Below are 21772 nucleotides of genomic sequence, written 5' to 3'. Positions count from 1 at the left end.
TTTAAAGGAAGTCTGCACATTTGAATAATTTAAAATTAGACCATGCCTGCCTTCAGATTGTTTAGTAACATGAAGTATCTTGGTTTGTCTCACTACAAATACTTAATCAAATTGAAAGGTTGAACAAAGGAAATGGGCGCAGTTTCGTCATGAAGATATTCCAAACTTCTTATAAAGCGATGACCTGTTATATTTAATTAAATAGTCATGATGATGTATTTGTCTTGAGTGTAGTTCATACATACATTTTCGTAATTCTATTAGAGAAGTTTCGTTGCGTTGACCTTCATTTGCCCTTCAAGTTGCGCCTTGCTATGCTCTAGCTGGTGGGAGTCCCTCCTCTTTCCTCACTCTCCTCGCTGACATTATCTTGTCTCGAGCGGATAATAGTGGAAGGGCAGTCACATGTCGGTCGGGAAAGTGGGAGAAGACTATTCAAAAGGGGAGGAAATGTTGTTCCGCCGGGAACTACCAGCCTGTGACGAAGCAACGTTGCCAGCTTGTTTCTTCTATTGTTTTGTAAAGAGTTGGGACGTGGCATGTTACTTTTTTCTTTCCTCTCCTTGTTATGCAGCTTGGAGTCGTTTGTAGCAATCCGTCATATAGCTGGTACTATTTGCAGAGAGCTGTAGACGAGGAAGGCATTCTGATAGAATTAAGTAGGCGTTAAGAAAATAAAGATAGAAAGTTAATATGTTGCATTATGTTTAATCGTTGCTCATTTTTTTTTTAACGCAAAGGATTATAATAATATCCAAAAAAAATGAATGATGCCATTGCCCGTTAATATTTTGCATGCATTCTGAATCATTTAATAGGATATGATAGCCTTGTAACCATTTAAACATTAATTTATTTATATAGGCTTATAACTCAAGGAAGTGTTTTCTTTTAAATATAATTACTCTTAATTAAATAAAAATAACAAAATAAAATATCTCAGACTGTCTTGGCAATTGCAAATGCTTAGAACGTTTTTTGTCTTTCATTGTGCACGTTTACACTTCATATCTTCAAACGAATATTAGTCTTGAACAAAACCTTTTCAATAAACATAAAAGCCATATTATAATGTTAGACCTAATAGCGTGTCTACACACGATTATCACTGTATTGATTCGACAAGGTATGGAATCAGTGACGAACACAAGTCTGGCTTTCTACTGAAGGTTACTTCTCCAACATGATTCTTCAGAACTTTTAATAGTTGTCTCCCGTCTAGGTTCCTAATCCTACATTATTAATGCCCATTCATTTTCGGTAGGCAGCGTTGCCAACATGCACGATAATTATCGAATCATACGATAATTTTAACGCCTGTACAATGTACGATAGCTACTGTACGATAATAGGAGAGCGTACTATAATTTAACAATTCCTGGCCGGAATTTCATACATTACGTGAAAAAGAATAAGAATTTCTCAAAATATTACAAAAACTACCAATGTCTAGAGAAGGAAATAATGCACGCAAATTAAATTAGTGTTTAATATTGTAGTAACTTAAATACTTTTGTTATATCCTAGGTAGAATTTACCTTTATCGTAGCCTAAAATCATAAAACATATTCACGTGCTTACTTACACATGTTTATTATCACGAGATAATTGGTTAATCTGAGATCGTTGTGGTGTAACATACATTTTGAACACCGATACTGTATAAGATATAACGTAAAATTGATGCAAACCACTACTAGTATTTGTACTGCTGTTACGTAATCCCACCTGTAATCAAATTAAGAACAACGACCACGTACACAGAAAATCAATTAAGAAGGGGTAATTAGATAATGTAGATAAGTTTTCACAAGTAAGACGTAAAGTGTTGAAGGAAAATTAGATTTTGTTTTTCGATAGACTGGTAGAGAATTAAGCTTTAGGATAATATCTTCTGATCAGGTTGGCAACGCTGTCAATGGGGTTAAGGTCGGGGACTTAGCTGGCCAACCGAGCAAAGAAATGTCAGAATGTCTCTGGAACCACTGTTTAGTTATTCTCATAGTATGGACATTATTGTTATATTGGACGTAGTTAATGATAGGCATTTCGTCTTCCGGATATACGGCCCTGATTGTTCGTAACATGGCATTCTAATATTTCCACATATTTCCTCGAATCCATCCTAGGCGATATGTAATAAATCTCCAACTCCTGCTGCCGATATCCAACCCCAGAAAGCAACGCTAATTCTTCCACTTCTTGCTCTCTTTACAATGTGATCTGGCGAATAAAACGAGTGCAATTGGGCGCCACATAGTCTTCCATCTTTAGCGGAAGAGAACACTTTATCGTCTGTCCAAATCACGATGTTCCAGACGTTTTTTGTAGCTGTCAGGTACTGCAACTAAAACGTTCTTGAAGCCCGCACTGTTCTACAGTTTCACGCAACAATTCTGTGATGGATTTCCGATACATGTAATCATTTCCTTACCGTAACTGCTGATATAGCCAAATGCAGCTCCTGGGCAATATTTAAGGCCTACAAAGTATTTTTTCTCTCCAGCAAGATGGTGTAGCAGTTAACTTTTGAGCCAAATACTAAGGATGGCCACACAATGAATTATTTATTTATATATATATATATATATATTTGGGCATTAGCGGCACCTATGCGTTTAAACCCGTCACGTATGAGAGATGACGTCTTTCAGCGAGTATACAATCCGGGGAATAGAAGGGAAGCGTCCTGAGACCTGGATGATAGATACCATCCTCGTATTGCCTGGTGTGAATGAGGAAATCCAAAGAAAAATTTCTCAGGATGGTTGACCTGAAAAAGCTATTCACTTTTTCGATCTATGTTCCCACCGAACACAGTGAGTGAAACATTGTTTCGCAACGAATCAACAATTTTGTTGAATGTTTTATATGAGAATATGTATAATTATTCTTAATTATTTAATGGAAGATGATGTGTGGGACATTTTTCATCTGAAATGTTGCAAAATAAAATGTTTTGTTTAGAATGTAGTCAGCACAATATTCAACTATGAAATCCGTTACCTAATTATTATTATTTACTACTACTTCGAGACAGCATGTTTCCTCCTTAACTTCTTAATCTCACTTACAAAGAATTTGTGGGATTCGTAGTCCAAACTTCCCCGTTGACAAACAGAAATTAACAATGAACTGTTGACTTATGAAGTGCTTGAAACAGTATTGCTGAAAATCTCACGAGCAACAATTACGCAATAGATGACTAAGATACTTTAACTTATACGCGATTTCGATAGTGGAGGTGCTACCAATTTTTGATTGAAACGTATGATGAGTAAACGAAACACAATAACTTGGAAAATTCATGCACATGCTGTTTACCCTTGTGTGTGTTGTTGTGTGCAGAAATTAGTGTTGCCAATGAAACGAGACAAGACAACCTCGTCCAGTAGAAGTAGGTAAACCTCTTTTTTGGAAACCAAGTTGAATTTTCACTGTACTTCTCGAGACGGAAGAATCAGAAATTTATTTCGTAAGCAATACTAGCAAAAATCACGAAGTTTGTCGTGACCGCGGATAATCCCTCGTAATTATATGGGCAACGTACTGTTTTCGGCGCAGGAGATCCAGGATTGATTCCCGATGGGAGCTTATGTGGTTCGTATCCCACATTAAGGTGTAATAGGTTCACTTCTTAATTAGCCTCCACGCTGAACAGGATACTAAACTCCAAATCAACACACACCCAACTAGTTGACATCGGAATCGAGAGCACTTTTCCCTCTCATAATTAGCGTATGGTGGCTCAGTGATAGAGCGCTCACTTCTGGTTTCAAGGTTATAGGTTCGATTCCAGGTTATGTCATGTAAGTTTGGATTGGATCGCATCATGTCCATTGGTTTCTAAGGGTTCTTTAACTCCTTCCACTTCATTCCTGTTTTTTCACCGTTCATTTTCTTCACTCATCCGTTTCCTTTAGCGTTTGAGGACAATCGTGTGATGTTAAGAATCGCATTTAATTTCATAATATTAGAGCAATAATACAGTCTTGTATTTCCAAAATTACTGTTCACTGTTTACACTTCAATTTCCTTTTGATGTGATGGATCATCAGTATTTTGATATCTATAAAATAAGTAATCTGACACTTGCGAAACTACTATGTATGAATTATTTGTTTTCTTTTCCTCAAAAACAAATTCAAGAGTTGTTTTTCCTCATTGTCTGAAAGCGTCATCAGTATCGAAAAGCTTTTCAGCAGACATTGGATTTGCTGGATTTGTTCTGGAGAGTCGTCTGCGTAATCACGTGGAAGCAGCAGGTCTCTCGAAGAGGTTATATTCCCAACAGACGTTATATTATTAATAGAGATGAGAATATTTTCCCCTCTCTGATGTGACTTGCACGGCTGACTTTTTTTATTTCGCGAGTGTACCTAGAGAGTGGGTCCTGGGTGTCCAAGCCTTCAAAAATTCCAACTTGTCTGTAAATTCAGACTAAATTTAGGGATGACTTTTTACAAAATTTAATATAACTGATACTCACTGAGTTTGCACTCCTACCGTAAGAAATTCCTGCACACATGCCTACGTGTGTCTTTGTTTTCCATGTTGCATAAGGGAATTTGTAGTACTAAAATATTAACCTGAAATCCATTAGGGTGGCACCAACAAGTATTTGCTCGTTTTTATAGTTCATTAAATTTTGCTTAAAGGTTGCTGAACAATACCAATCATGAAAATTCAAAGCAATAAGGCAAAGGTTTCACTACACGTATAATCACACTCTTCAGTTAAGATTTCCTTATTATAAAAGTATCTCTTCAGACTCTTGGCATAGGGGTTTCTGATAAGACAGTACCAAAGATCCGGATGGGAATAATGTGAATTTCTTGTAAAGTATGTGAGCACACTAGGTCTACACTATTAAGAGGTCGACAGCGTATACAAGTACTAGAGACCAGATGTTGAGGCATTAAAAAGCTGGAAAATAAGCACTAAAATGTAACTCGAAACAATGAAGATAAATACTCAGTACAATTAAAAAAATAAATTCGTCATAGATAATGTTCAAAGAATAAAGAGACATACCTATTTGTAGGTTTATACCTTAAAATAATAATAATAATAATAATAATAATAATAATAGCCTTCAAACTAGGGATGGCCAATTCCGGAATTTTTACTTTCCGGAATCCGGAAAGTAAAATCGGAAAATTCCGGAATTCGGAAAAATTCCGGATTTCGGAAAAATTCCGGATTTCGGAAAAAATCCGGAATTCGGAAAAATTCCGGAATTCGGAAAAATTCCGGAATTCGGAAAAATTCCGGAATTCGGAAAAATTCCGGAATTCGGAAAAATTCCGGAATTCGGAAAAATCCGGAATTCAGAAAAAATCCGGAATTCGGAAAAATCCGGAATTCAGAAAAAATCCGGAATTCGGAAAAATTCCGGATTTCGGAAAAAAATCCGGAATCCGGAATTCGGAAAAATTCCGGAATTCGGAAAAATTATTTTTTCTTTTTGTAATCCTAAGAATTTTGTTCAAATGCAAACGAACAAATTTCCTTTTTGTAATCCTAAGAATGTATGATGCAAGTTAAGCTGAAACTTACATCCTAAAGTATACACTACTCAATCTTCCCATGGTTAATGAGATGTAGTCTAAAAGTACGATGTACTCCTAATATTTAATTTTTGTTTTACTGTAATATTGTCCAGAGGTAAGACATATATCACACTAAGATAAACAACTTGACATAATGAAGATGTTATCATACGTAGTTTTCCAGAAAATCGCGAGAAACGATTTTTTATGAAGTTAAAATATGCGTCGCTTGTTGCCAGTGTGATGCAATTGATAACTTTTATGCTGGAATAGTATTATTATTATTATTATTATTATTAATCGTTTATGTACTGTAAAAGAAAAATATGAACCGTTAAGTAGTAGATTTTATCTGTTGTTTTTTGATATCTTCTAACAGTAATAACAAATTGCTTGTAAATACGCAATGATTATCAAGGACAATGGCATATTAATGTAAGGACTACCCTGCAGATTAGCAATAAACAATAAGAGATAAACAATAGCCCCCCCCCCAAAAAAAAAGTAACTAACTTGGGCACGTCAGAATGTTCGCGAGAATATAGGGACGCATTGAGACGAGCAAAAAACGTGGTGTTATTATTACTCAAAGGGCCGTATGATGGAGGCATTAACGTTAATGTTAATGGCACCAATGAGCACTTACTTGCTCTAACGGTTAACCTCATTTTTGAGATGATTCTTAGAAGTGGGCGTGTTGGCATGCAGTTGGAGTACTAACGATTTGCGTCACTATCGAACACTAACGTAGCACTAGCGACGTTTAAAGTCGAAATTGGAGTCTGACATAAGTGGCTTGTCAACTTCACGGACATAATATTTTCCTTGAATGCGAGAATTTTGCGCCCGGGAAATTTGCGCCCTACCACAAAAATAGGAAAAAATGCGCTCGCAATATATTTGCACTGGGATGTTTGCGCCCTACCCCAAAAAGAGGGGAAAATGCGCCGGCTATATATTTGCACTGGGATGTTAGCGCCCTACAATTCAACTTATTATTGTATTGTGTAAAGTAACTTCCACTCGCACTTGAACTAGGCTTGCCTCTCATCGTCTCAGTGAGTTACTCCATCCGTTATAATATTCCGAACAAATGAAAAAAAATACAATTTTAGTTCACTAAAGGGCAATCCATACAAATACAATTTTTCATTATACTACAAAATTTACAATAAACGTATAAATGACTGATATATAATTAATATAATCAAAGAGTATAATTTAATCTACAAAAGGCTGTTTGGCTCTACCCAGATATCTCTGTTCACAATCCTTGCGAGTTGTTTGGCTTTTCAGGATACAAAATATAGAAAAGAAAATGTAAAGTGAATGTAAAATCAGTTCAGTAATATTATCAAGAAAACTATTTACAGTGTGTTTACTTGCTGGAATTACACTTCAAACACACAATTGCGTTCAGTCGTTCTTTCAGGAAAAATGTTCCGGGGGGCACATTTAGTATTCCGGAGGGGGGTCACTGCTGGTACTATTCTATTTATTATTATATTATAGACGTATTATTTTGGTCTCCTCCGAGGGGGCACTCTGAGAGCTCTGGGGAGGCCAGTGTTCCCCCAAAATCATCTTTGGAAGAAGCAGTGATTGCGTTGATCCGTTGTGTTCTTTTGGCTTATATTGAAGTTTATTCTCCCCTTATATAGCCACAATGAAAATAAATCACAAATGGCATGGTTGTGGGGGGAGGATTGTTTATGTTGTAATGTCAGCCCCTCCGAGGAAATGCGTAAGCTCCAATAGGTTCTTTTATTTCGCAGGGCTCAAACTTCCCGGTGGAGGTACATCGCAGGCGCAATTTTCCCTGTTCTTGAGGTAGGGCGCAAATTTCCCAGACGCAAAATTCTCGACACCGTTCGAATGACCTCGGAAGACGATATCTTTTTCAATACTTTTTTAATATTCTTTTACTCGAGATTTCTTCATAGCTTCTTATTAAAATACTTACTAATATATCCTCATTTTATTGTCCTAACCAATCAATATGGGTATGTTGTCAGTAAAATATTTAGATTGATCGAGCCTCTGGTGTGTAACCTCAGTATTTCATATCATGCCCCCATTAGAAATCTTGGCTAAACGAACCAATATATGTTGCCAATAAAATAGTTTAGAATGATTGAGCCCCTGGTAAATAACCACAGTATTTCGTGACAGACCCCCCCCCCCTCCTTCCTATTACCATATTCTAGCTATGTGCCTGGCTCAGCTAATTCTCTACATTCTTTACCAAGCACACATTTTCTAAAGCGGAAAATGCTCTCTAAATACCTAAGCTCATTATTTTCAGCAGATGCACAAACTGGGTAACATTCTATCTACATGAATGTTATATATGTCGATTACTGGAAACCGCTTCTCGCTATCTATTACCATATTTACTATATAATGATTAACGTTAAAACCGGAAATGGTGGTTTGTACCGCTTTCGGTTTGAATATTACATTCATCAGGGAACTCGATTCTTAACTATTGACTCTGTACATCATGGCCAAAATTGATTGGTAATCCATCAGAAAGTTCTTGAGACTGTTCATTTCACTGACGGACAGAATGAATATATGGCTATAGAGTTTTGATAAACTAAATTCGTTAATGAGTGATAATGGAACAAATATAAGAAAGGAAGGCCTTCCACCGGGAAAATTTTCGAACACAAAATTAGCCATTGAAAACCCACATGTCCTGGGTTAGAATACCATAGATGAAAACTCTACCACTGAGTCATCAATCACCCGCTTATTAGTTTTGTTAATTATTATATTAATATAAATTAATGAATGCCTGCTTATGTTAATTATTGAACAATTACATTGTATACTTCGTAAAGTCAAAAATTATAAATTTGTATTTACTGTACATATAGTGAGCGCAGAAAGTGTTCGTACACCTATGCTATTGAAACGAGAATGCCTGCGAAAAAGAAACAGAAAATTTAAGAAGTGTAATAACACACACAATATGAATAATGAAAACTAAGCTTTATGAATATATCAATAAAGAACCACAAAGACAAGTTTAATGGTCAGAAAGTAAATAAATTCCGTAGAAAATGTATAGAGTAGACGCAAAAAGTGATCGTACACCTGACGTACGAATACGAAACAAAGATACCACAACTGGGGTTCACTAGTATTCACCTGAGTATACACCTCTGTATAGCATGACGAGTAACAGAATGAGTTTAGTTGTGAATAGGAGTGCAAAAACTGCACGGTGGGCTGTCGAAGTGGGAAGCAACCGAACAGAAACAAATGAGGAGACAAGAAAAGTAATTATTAAAGTGCATAAGAAGGGTAAGTCTTTGAGAAAGATAGCAAACCTCAGGGGGAGATCCAGAGGGGGGCGATCGGGGCCATCGCCCCCCCCCCCCACAAGAGGAAACTTTCTTATTTTATATATAAATAAACCCATCCATAACAAGTTTGGAGCTCTTAAATGTAGCAGTATTACTGCCGACCGCCCCTTCCCCAGAAGTCCGTCCTGGATCCGCCCCTGTATAGAGTAGCCACAATCGAGTATTTTCCGCTGTATGTTTGGAGTCGTTGTCTTGCTGAACAATAAATTGTTTTCAAGAACCATCTTCTGCGCACTAGTATGGAGATATTCCTTTAATATGTTAATATACACTTTGTGGATCATCACTCCATCGATAAGGTGGAGACGACCCACTCATGAGGCACTCATACAACCCCAGACGAGCACGGACCCTCCTCCGTGTCTTACTTTAGGGACGAGATTTTGAGGATTCATCTCTGTATTCACCTTGCGCCATACCATACGCCTCCCATTGGACTCGATAAAATTAAATTTACTTTCGTCCGAAAATATGACCCTATTCCAGAAAGAAGCCTGATCCCTTATCTTTATACTCTTTTTCAAACTTTAGTCTCTTTATACGATTTGTCTTGTTCACCCACAACATTTTCCTGGCTATCCGACCATGATACCCTGCAAATATTCCGCACTGTACTGGCTGATACTTTAACACCGCGTGTTTCCAGATCCGTTGCCAATTGCACAGCACTACTTTTTGGAACCTTTTTTCTTTCCCTAATAATGTAACGTTTAACTTGTTCACTCAACACTCTTGGTCTTCCAGTTCTTTTTTTATTATTATTATTATTATTATTATTATTATTATTTTATTATTATTTTTTTTTATGGTTTCGCACAGTGATAGAAACATTATACATCACAATTATTGTTTGTACTGTTGAACGAGGCCTGTCTGCAAGGTTTGCCAGGGGCGGATCCAGGACGGACTTCTGGGGGGGGGGGCGGTTGGCGGTAATACTGCTACTTTTAAGAGCTCCAAACTTGTTATGGATGGGTTTATTTATATATAAAATAAGAGTTTCCTCTTGTGGGGGGCGATCGCCTCTGGATCCGCCCCTGACTCTATAATACCTTGAAACAGCTTCGCACACCTCCCCAATCCCCAGACATGAACCCCATAGAACATCTATGATCTGTTCTGGAGACAATAATCAGAAGGCACAGCTTGTCTACTAAAGAAGGCCTAAGAAAAGCTATTCAAGAAGAATGGGACATAATCAGTCCCGAAGCTACAGAACTACGAACTACTACAGGTGAAATCAATGCCACGAAGACTACAGACAATCATTAACGCACAGGGTAATCCCACAAAATATTAAATAACGTAATACACTTTATAAGCATTAATTCAAGCATAAGTGTACGGTGACTTTTTGCGTTTACAAAAAAGGAATTCTCTCTTTTCTTCTGAACAAAACTATGATTGTGTTTGTTTGCCCTTTCTCTTGTATATAGAAATAAAATGTATGAATGTGTAGTCTTAATTCTGGTTATATATACACTGCTCCACAAAACTTAAGCAACTCGAAGAAAGTGGCACAAAATAAAACGATACGAACACTGCACCAAGTATAATGAACAACCAGAGGGTCCAGATGCACAATGCAACACAAGTGAAGACGAAAAATACAGTTGGGATGTACAGAGTGACCAAAAAGTTCAGCACAACGATACCTCAACAGGTGAAGCTGGATTGTGCGAGGGCATAGGCAGTCAATATGGCGTGTGACCACAGCTATACAGGCACGATATCTGGCCTCCATGCTGCAAATCAGAGTGTTGATCAAGTCTTGCGGCAGATGGCGCCACTCCTCGAGGAGAGCTGTTTGCAGATCAGGGAGAGTGCGTGCTGGTGAACTGCGCTGCGCTATTCGCCGCCTAAGAGCATCCCACACATGCTCGATGGGTTTCAAGTCCGGCGAATATGCAGGCCATGCAATACGCGTAATGTTTTCGCACTTCAGATACTCGGACACAAGATATGTACGGTGTGGGCGGGCATTGTCATCCATGAATAGGAAGTCAGGGCCAAATGCTCCGCGGAAATTGCGCACTTGTGTATTAAGAATTTCATCCAGGTACCGTTGTGCTGTCAAAGTGCCATGCTACACAATATGGAGGTCCGTTTTCCCATCCAGCATAATTCCACTCCACACCATAATGGAACCACCGCCATAGGACGGCCGTTCAGCAATGAAGTTTGGATGATAGCGTGTTCCTGTCTCTCTCCACACTAAAGTCCGACCAGAATAAGACGACAGGCTGAACCTCGACTCATCGGAGAACATGACACGCCCACACTGGTGTTCCCCCCACGTAACATGTTCCTGACACCGTGTGTAACGCGCACGTTTGTGCTCCAGTTTCAATGGCACACACAGCACAGGTCTTCTTGCATACAGTCCTGCTCTATTGAGCTGCCAACGAACAGTTTCACGACTCACGGTTGTCCTGTAGCCTGAAACAACTCATTGGCCAGTTGAGAGCACGAAGCTTGACGGTTACGTTTAGCAGCAATTGTGAGAAATCGGTCATCGACGGCCGACGTTTTCTTCGGACGGCCTCTTCCATGACGTCTATTGACTTCACCGCCATTTTGGAAGCGACTCCAGAGCCTCGACACAATTTTTTTGTTCACGTTGAATTCCTGAGCCATTTCCACTTACGATCGGCCCAATTCCAACCGACCAATTATTCGCCCGCGGTCAAAGACACTCAAATGTCGTCTACCAGCCATTGCAAGGTCTGTACCCCACACAAAAACCACTAACTCAATGCTTGGAGCCTCGGACACTACTGGGCTGTGGTGTACGCCTCATGGCATAATTTGTTCACCGCGCTTGCAACGGTGTTGATTATGATATAGAGTGGGTGCTCGCCTTGCTTGGGTGTCTCTGTGTATGTGCATGTCACTAACCAGTGTTGAATGGGCCTCACACGTCACTTATACCACGTTCTCTCGGGTTGCTTAAGTTTTGTGGAGCAGTGTATATTTTCCACCTCCCGTTCTCATGCTAGCTGTTTTCAATATAAAGTATGCACGGTGTACGAACACTTTCTGCGCTCACGTAGGTATGTTGACAATAAGCGAATGTTATTAGAATATTTGTTGAGATTTATTTTCCTTCACTGCCTTTCGCCTGGTTAAAAAGTAGTTTGCAGTGCTTTGGAGCAGCTGCAGGTGAGAACGCGATAATGTTTGAGACATACCGGCGACTTTTTTGTGTGTGAAAATAAGACCTTTCTCATAAAGTAGTAAATAACTGCAGTAGCAATTGTCTACGTAAATGATAAAGACATATCCAACTACAAGAAATTAATACAGTATATATAGCCTATTCATTATTGTGTTTCTCTTTTAACAGATACTAGCTAAGGAATCCGGAAAGTAAAATCGGAAAAATTCCGGATCTCGGAAAAATTCCGATTTTTTTCTAAATTCCGGATTTTTTGCGAATGTCGGAATTTTTCCGAAATCCGGAATTTTTCCGAATTCCGGAATTTTTCCGAATTCCGGATTTTTTCTGAATTCCGGATTTTTTCTGAATTCCGGAATTTTTCTGAATTCCGGAATTTTTCCGAAATCCGGAATTTTTCTGAATTCCGGAATTTTTCCGAATTCCGGAATTTTTCCGAATTCCGGAATTTTTCCGAATTCCGGAATTTTTCCGAATTCCGGAATTTTTCCGAATTCCGGAATTTTTCCGAATTCCGGAATTTTTCCGAATTCCGGAATTTTTCTGAATTCCGGAATTTTTCTGAATTCCGGAATTTTTCTGAATTCCGGAATTTTTCCGAATTCCGGAAAGTAAATTTTCCGATTCCGGAAAACAAAATTTCCGGAATCCGGATTCCGGAAAATTTTGGCCATCCCTACTTCAAACCAAGGTGGGTTCCCAATTCGACCGTGTGTTGTTTATATGTTCAAACATAACTTCGACCTTTCGACATAAGTGTACCGTTTGATGATATTTGTTTTGAAAAGAGTATACTCCCGGTTGTCCCCTGTAAATTTCGTCAGGATCTGATGATAGTTATCAAGAGCTAGAATATGGAACATTTCAAAGGATGCAGAGTTAATACTGTGATTAACAGACTTTATTAACTCCGACATAGATGCAGCATCAGGATGTAGTGAGAGTATTTGGAGATAATAATTGACATTGTTAATATCGTATTTGTGTGTGTGTTCATATAATTTCGTAACGCATATAGTGAGATTTTGTATTAAAAAATCCGACCAGTTTAGTGTCCTACGTCTGGTTGAATTGGAATTTAGCGTCCCTTTGAGCGCCGAGACTTGTGAGACGTAGAACTACAGGTTAGCATGGCATCCGAACCCATAGGAGCTTTCGCCAGTTCTCCCATGTCAAAGATACATTGTCTTATCTTTTAGTTTAGATAACTACGTACTGGCTAGTGTAAAAGTGGAAACTTAAATAACATACTTCGAAAAATCACTAGAAAGCAGCAGATAATTATACCAAGTTCGAAATAAGCTCTAAAAGAATTCATTATTATCTTCAAAAAATGAAATTGTTACCAAGCCAAACATAGCAGTGCTTGATAAGAATAGCGGTAAGACTATATTTAATATTAGGCATTAATATGTTTGTCTTGGTACTGATTTTTTTAAAAAGAAGAAAAAATGCTTTTTAGAGCTTTTTTTAAAATCCGGTTAGTATTTTGTAAAGTTTCTTTTATAATAGTGTGAATAAATTAAATGTTTTTAATAAATTAATTTTCCCGAAGAAAGATACACCTATTTCCCAAGCCTTTGGTCCACTGTACACAATAAGTTAAGATCGTACTTAATTGAATATAAGCAAATGTAACTTTTAAGTTTTTTTTTTTTAAAGTCTGCTTATCAATCAACATGCAGTGACACAAATACCACTGCTCAAATCTAAATATTGTTACGGTCTTCATCCTAATAATAAACAGCAAACCACATTCATTCTCTCTATTGAAATAATTAAGTTGGACCATCAGTTTTTCAAGTTACGATTACGTAAATAGTTTCAAATCAGTTAATTGCGTGCGTGATTGTTTATTATTACGAATAACTATGTATTATTATTATTATTATTATTATTATTATTAGCATGATGCACTGAGTTCATAAATGGGATTTCAAGAGGAAAAAATCGGTAAAATCGCATCTTTAAATCTAAGTTCATTTCTAGGAAAACAGAAAAAAAATCAGTAAGGTAAAAATAAACTATGAGTTATCCAATACCCGTTAAGACCCTGCAGAGATTTACATCAGAAGAGTGTCAATTTGTAATATTCGGCTATATTCCAATAAACCAAAAAAAAAAAAAAAAAAAAGAAAGATTGTTGTACAAATTGTTATAATACAAGTGTATATAAATAGGTGCAGTAATAATCACAGGCGTTAGTAGTTCTTTGAAAGTTGATGATCAAGTTGGATTTTATGAAGTAATCTGGAAAGGAAATGATTTTCACGGGATAAGCGAATTGTTTCACCCAGAAGAGATGTAGGAATTTCTCGTCAGCTAATTTTAACGTATTGCTGGAGTTAACCAGAATACGTGCTGTAGTAAGTGCAGACTTTGCAGTCCAAGACCGTAAAGTATGTTTTGTGTTAAATACTGACGAGAGTAATTGAAGGGAAAGGGGAAAAAGAAGGAATGTCACAAAACTGCATTTTCGAGAAAAAGACATTTTAATACTGAAAACCGCGTAAAAAGAATAGGGTTAGTTAAATCTTTTGCCCCTTTTTACATGGACATTTCTACATCTACGCATGCATGGTATATACAGTCAAATACTACCAAGAGTCACCAACAGATAGGACAAAGCACCCGAAAAAGCACATACATGGAAATTCCTTGTTTTTTTCCCCTTACCCTTCAATTGTGTATAGCAATTAATAAAATGTAAAAATGTGCGGTGCTACCTACCCGCTATGCTCCTTCTGTTTCAAGAGGTTTTGTATGATTAGGGATCACCTTATGATGGAAGGAAAGCGATCGACGCAAAGTTTTGCATAAACCTACCCACAAACAAATTGTACTAACTGTTTCGCCCGATCCCTCTGCCTGCTGTACCCTAATAGGTCAAACTAATGCTAATAGAAACGAATCGTTTACATTAGCTTTTTTCTTTTTTTCTCTTGCCTACTAACCTACTCAAATTCCATATTTGTGGACTTATTCAAGCACTTCTTTATACAGGCAAGCGCAGTCAGTGACATCCAGTAGCATGACTTGATTAGTATTAGCGCACATACCGAGACGTTTACCGGTTATTGCACGCGTATTTCACGAATAATTACTTCTAGTAGTAGAGTAAGGGAAACAATATTTCATTTACTAATAATACTGATACAACAATACAATTGAGACGGCATGGCAGTGGTTCAGTGGTACATCCCTCACCTCTAGTGCGTGAGATCCCTGGTTCGATCCCAGCTTCCGCCACGGCGGCTTCGTAGTGAAGAAATACCATGTGCATAGGTTTTGTAGGAGTTATCTTTTTTCCTTACACTTTTCGTCATTCCCCCTTCATTATCCATCTTATCACTGTCCCATAATCGCTGTGGGACATTAAAGCTTACACCAAATTGCAATGTTGCAGACGCTCTCCCTCCCTCCCTCTCTCTCTCCCTCCCCCCTCCCCTCTCTCTCTCACTCTCTCTCTCTCATATATATATATAATGATTTTATTTAAATTTCCTGGGACGAGTTTCTTAACTGTTTAGTCATTCGCTTGTTGACTGTGAGCGGCGATTTTAGTTATAAAGGACTAAGAAGAGAAATAAAACAGGTACCTCTGAACTTCCAAACCATAGGTTACGTATGTGGCTCTCATCGGTTGAAGAGAAAATTGGAAGATTGAGGGAGGGAGGGGAAATATTGACATAAGATGTTAAAGTACCAAGGAGGATGCTGTTGTTGATCTTTTGATTATCTTTCTGCTTTTGTATAATTTCCTACAACTCGTAGTAGAGTTTTATACAGTATACTTTCTTTATGCTTTTTTTCCTTTTTTTGAATGGAAAAACAAGGAGGTCGTCTTTTAGGTATTTCCTGTTTTGAGAGTAAGTCTTCTGCTTATAGAGAAGAAAAACTAGAGCGTGAACATTATTCATTCCACAAACAGTTTATTCTCTCTCTCACATTCGTGTTATCTTTTGTAAGAGTGCAATACCACTCTGTGGCAGGTTGTCGAAGACAACGGAATATTAAATAAGATACCCACGTTGTTATTTCTGTCATCGTTTAACACACCAGTGAGAATAGTGCAAAACATTGGGAAAATATTTTAAAACTGGTTGCTGTAAAAAAAAAAAAAAAAAAAAAAAAAAAATGCTATAGGGAATCAGTGAAATTTAAAGTGATGATGTTTTGTTACCTCGAAAGTAGTTCCTTGTGTATTTTGAAGCTGCTGAAGATTTTAATACCTCAGAACAAAGTGTTCTTCATTGATTTTTTTTTTTTTAATACTCATATTGAAATGTATTGATATTCTGTAATGTAATTTCCGTCTTCCGTAGCGTATAGCTTTTTGGGTTACATTTTTCGAGTATACCATGTTTCCCTCTAAAAGTCTATAAAAAATTGAAAGAAAGTAGGAAGAAATTATTGCAATGAAACCAGCATTTCTGTGTTAGATTAGGTGTAGATAGTAACTTATTTGCTGTGAAAATTAGTTTACTTTAACGTCTTATTAACGTTCTTAGCGCTTTGTACAGTATAAAGTAGTACAGAAGTGAACCTCAACTGACCTTGTGAGACAGCTGAATATTAAGGGTTATAAATGAAAAATATTGCGCAAGTGTTAATAAGGTTTTCTAGGGATAAACATTTCCTGGAAATAAATTTAAAAAAAAATCAAATCAAATAAGAACAAATTAATTCTTTTAAATGTTTGGCAATATGATTGTTCGGTAGCACATGTTGCATTTTTAGACGTGATTTACATGTGAATAGTTTTTCAATTCATTGTTTACTGAAAGAAAATATATGTTATATCGATATGTATTTAATGAAATGTTTTAACTTCGTAGTTTGAAAAACTAATGTTGAGTGATCTTTTCTCACTCGGACTTGTCACAGTTATAATCAAAGTATGAATTAAATTTATCACTATTCAAGAAGTGGTTATATTTTATGTGAGCGTAAGCCGATGGCATTTAGGAATCTAAAATTTGAGGGTGTTTTTACGTAAGCAAATGCTGTATTTTGAACACATCGATATCCCACCCTTCAATTCGTAAACTTAGGCGTATTGTGTTTAAAATTCGTTAATTTTGAAAAGAAAAAAAAATCGTTATGCCCTTGAAACCGAATATTTGGTATCTTTTAGAATCAAATACTTAAACTAAGCGCATACTTATAATAATAATAATAATAATAATAATAATAATAATAATAATAATAATAATAATAATAATAATAATAATAGCAGCTTTTTATGTTTTTCTGCGTTTTAAGAAGTTTTTTCTGCAAGCATAGTACGGAACTCTAAATAAAAATTTCAATACATATTAATTCTGCAGACATATGCTATGTTGACAATCAGTCTAAATAATCGGCCAAGTATCGTACCTAGGACTCACGAGTGTTATATGCTGTGATGCCCCCTTGGTTTCATGCAGTAGAATCGTCATTTTCAAAATTAGATATTAAATGAAGGAAGTTATGTAAAAGCACGAAATTTTCGTTACGGTTCGGAAGGAAGCGGACTTTTTATGAGAAGACAACATGGCTTTAATATCAAATTGAACAATTGAAAGTACCTTGACTGAGAGGTCAAGTTGGAATCAAAATAATTTTGAATGAATCCTGATGGATATATATTGTATATCGCTTCTTACAAGTAATACTGTTATCTTTGATATTGTGGTTATTCTGTGGTATTAGAAAATTAGTATTAACAGTGATATTACAATGTTCTAATATATATATTTTTTTTCTCTGATTACAGACAAGTCGGATCGCATCGGCTCCAAGACACGCCAAGATCGGAAGCGGAAGTCGAGTGGTGAAAACGATTCGAGCGCACAGCAGCATTCAGTTAAATCTAGGAACAAGAAAGCCATCCGTCGGGCGGCGTCTGACCAGCAACAACCACAGGAAGACGTCGAAAATAAGGTCAAGTCAGCGAAAAAGAAGCTGACTGAAGTGGTAACGCTCAACGCAAGTTCAAAAAAAATCCTCGAAGTTGCTAATAGCAAACTCAGGCGGGTTCAAGTGCGTGTCGAAGATTGTCTCCAGGTGAGACAATTTGCTGCTCTTAAGAAAAAAGACACCAATGCATGTAACGCCACCGAGAGTGAACTTTTAGTAGTTGTGAAACATTCAGAACGCGAAGCGGCAGACTTACGACCATTGCCTGTTAAATCACCGCGTGAACGGACAGAACAGCCATCGAGTCTAGATGAACAACCGACTGTTGATGAATCTGAATGTACCTCAGAAGAGTTACCTAGTTCGGGTGATGTGAAAGAAAAATCGGAAGAAAGTGAACGAACGCCATCCGATGATAAAGTTGTTAGTGGTAGTAGTGCGTCCGAAGAAGCATCTACCTCGGAATCGGTAGAGCTTGTTGCAAACGAGAATAAATGTGAAGGTAGTGGTGATGGAAATAGTGAGGAGAGTCCCGATGAAACCCCAGTACCTGTTATCGCGGAGGAACAAGAAGATAAACAACAAACTGCAGCCGAACAAAAGACGCATGATTCCGAGAGTGTGAAAGAGGTCGAAAAAGCGGAAGATAGTAAGTGTGGCTGTAGTGCGAGTGGTGTGGAAGAATCGAGTGAGTGTAAAGAGGAAAAAAGTGAGGAAGTGAATAATAATAATAATAATAGTAATAATAATACTAGTGTAGAGGAAGAAGAAACGAAGGTTGTGAGTGACACAGACATTTCAGAACCTAATAGGACAGAGGAAATCGACGAAAGGTCGAGTCCCATCGCTCAGGATGGCCCGTCCTCACCGAGGATGGAAGGCGACACGGCGCTGCGATTCCCGGACGATCGCTCTGACTCTGGGGTGAGTTCTTTGCGAGGTGACGGTGCCCGTTCTAGCGGCGATGAACGTTCCGGCTCCCGTTCCAGCGCATTGAGTGACGAACGGAGCGGCTCCAGGCCGTCGGCTTCGGAAGAACAGCTACAGAGGTCGCCGTTCGTTTTGGACAAACAGGAGCCTGTTCGTGTGTGGCGAGACCCTAATCTTCTCGTTGCCGAGCCACACGTAAGACACATCCACAGTGTTCAGCATCAGACACTCATGTCTCATCCCCCGACATCTGTCTATTCGGGGTCTGCTCCCGCACCAGCCCCCGGTGCGCCACCTGCCCCGTCATTAACGCAGACCCCTTTATCATTATCACATTACCCACCCACATTGCTAAACCCTCATCCTCTGAGTTCCATTCATCCAGGAACATTGACCATCCCTCCGCCCATATACCCCCAGATCCCTGAAATGTTGTGGAAGCAGAGATATACTCATCTCCCTGTTGGAACTCATTTGATACCTGGCCCTCCAACCGAAGAACTTCTGGAAAGGGAAAGAGCCTTTGCCCAGGACAGGAGGGAACGATTGCTCATGTAAGTACTTAACATACTTTGATTTTTATTATTCTGTTATAATATTGTCTAAATTTTGTTTCATCAAGCGTTATGTTTTGTGTGTAAGCAGTGGCGTACAAAAGGAGATTTTGGGGTTTTAACTTCCCCTTAAGCAAGATAATATGCTAATATAATAATTATACATGTCTCATTTATTTATTTATTATTATTTTTTTATTTTTTTTTTTATATAAACACCTGAAGTTACTAGGTATATAAATTTGACTCCTGATTGATGAACTGTACAAACGTCACTGCTTGAGGTCAGTTGCATGCTGCCAACTTCTTTAATTAAATACACCAGTAGAAGTTAGTTTAAATCTGCACGTTACTGAACTCCAGTCCAACCGGGGTTTCGGATAGGACTTGCTGTGAACGTCGGATCTGAACAACAACTAGAGTCGGACGTCTGTAACTGTACAGACCATCATGTAAAATCAACCCTAATAGTATAAACCCCTTCCCACAGCACTCTCCTACCTTCAAGTAATCTGGATTATACTATGTCCATATCACTGGTCCTGGAATGATTTGATTCAGGTACTCAACAATTTTGCTCTGTATAGAAATCTTAAAACTGATGCAGCTTTACTTAATAACACTTTACAATGACCTTGTCATTTCGTTTTGTCGTCCCGCTTTTTAAAAATTGAGAATGTAGTAAAAATCCATAAGACAGCAATAGAACTCGTATGAAATTTCGCAGGCACGTAAGGCAGGTTTTTCAGATGAATATCAGTCATCACCTGAGATATCCGATCCATTCAGATGAAGTTTTTATACATGTTTTCTCTATTTTTCAAAAAGTTGCGACTTCGGTGTGACTGGAGTCCCCCAAGAAAGTTTTGTTTTATCTTTAAACAGATGTCACCTTAAATTAAGATGATATAAAGTATTTCCTGCAAATAGTGTAAATAGTTAAGAAAGGCACAACTAGAACCTCGACAGGTCGCGCTAAAAAATGAACTGCATTGCACCCATGAAGTGGCAGTTTTAGATCATCTCTTTGGGAATGGCGTGGGAGCTGATTCTTCGCCAGTTGGCGGGACTTGTAAGATAGATATACACTAGACTTGCACTAACGACGTTTTAAAGTAGTACGGCGAGCAAATAGAAAATTGGACATACAAGTAACTCCTCAGTACACACTACCCCTAGTATGGTTGTCCGAAAGTGATTCGTCACCTGTTAGGCTGTTTGCCTGCGACTGCAGCATTACGTTCAGGTTTCAGTTTTTCAGTTAAGATCAAATTACGATTTACTGATTTTTGTTTCCTCAGCTATTTCGCGGATGGTTAAACTGTGATTTTTCAGTACATCACCGCACTTTTTTTGAACTTCGTCACCACGTGCTAATGGTCCAGGCTTTGTCTCGGAGACGATCGTTGTTCTTCCTGCTTTAAAACGCTTAAAGCACTTAACACTGCAGTCGGCTAATACATTATTTTGTTTACTCTTTCTGTAATATTTTCAGAGTTTCTGTAGTGTCTTCCCCAATTTGAAACAAAATTTGTTGAACACATGATGTTCTTGTAGAATCTTTATTTTCGCCATACTGCAAAGTCGCTATTAATATGGAACACAACTTTACTCGAGCACTCTAATTCTCACAATGTCACAAGGCAGGATGATGTAATTATCCTTAAAATGCTTGGGAAGAGTCCCAGTACGTGGTGCTAGCAAGCAAAAAGTCAAGAGATAAAGAATAGTTACGTACCTCGATCGTATTTTTTTTTCCAAGTTCGTTTTTTTTTTTTCTGTACAGGCCTCGTAGGTAGACTTTTGTGATTATCAGTAATATTTGCCCGCATATCACATCCTGAGAACTTAAACGCAGTTATTATTGGTTACGCAGTACCATCATACATTATTATTTACTAAAACTATTGAATTTACTCAAATCATTTATGTGCAACGATCGCTCGTTTTGCTATTGATTGATTACTTGATTTGCTTCCATTGCTCCTTGAAAGTACTGTAATTTTTCTGTGTCGGGTTCAAATTTTACTAGAGAAGAGGTGGGGGAGAATCTCGTGCAATGATATTTGCGTATTAACAGAATGTCCATCATTCACACGAGGAGATTAAGGTTTATGGAAAACCATTTAAGTACAATATTTCGTGATGAAAGTTCAGTTTTATAATTACGGAAACGGTCACCTTCGTTCCTTCCCTTAGTTCGCAGTTTTCTTTTATCGGCAGCCGAGGGTATATGGTGACTATCAGGATTCTGCATCTTTCGAAGAGCGAAAAAGAAAGAAA

The 21772-nt window shown here is 37.8% G+C and overlaps 1 protein-coding gene across 5 annotated transcripts in view; it reads left to right on the top strand.

The window, feature by feature from the left end:
- Nucleotides 1-21772, top strand: part of Kdm3 (Lysine demethylase 3) — a 674618-nt gene that overhangs the window by 589138 nt on the left and 63708 nt on the right. For all 5 annotated transcript variants that reach the window (XM_081763856.1, XM_081763854.1, XM_081763863.1 and 2 more), the window contains one exon: nucleotides 17863-19489. In XM_081763856.1, the coding sequence (XP_081619982.1) occupies nucleotides 17863-19489 (1627 nt within the window). The remainder of the gene's footprint in view (nucleotides 1-17862; nucleotides 19490-21772) is intronic.

Source organism: Thermobia domestica, chromosome 1, assembly GCF_964235325.1.
Source record: "Thermobia domestica chromosome 1, izTheDome1.hap1.1, whole genome shotgun sequence".
NCBI lineage: Eukaryota > Metazoa > Arthropoda > Insecta > Zygentoma > Lepismatidae > Thermobia > Thermobia domestica.
Note: the sequence above shows the minus strand (reverse complement) of the source record. Positions and strands in the feature narration are given on the sequence as shown.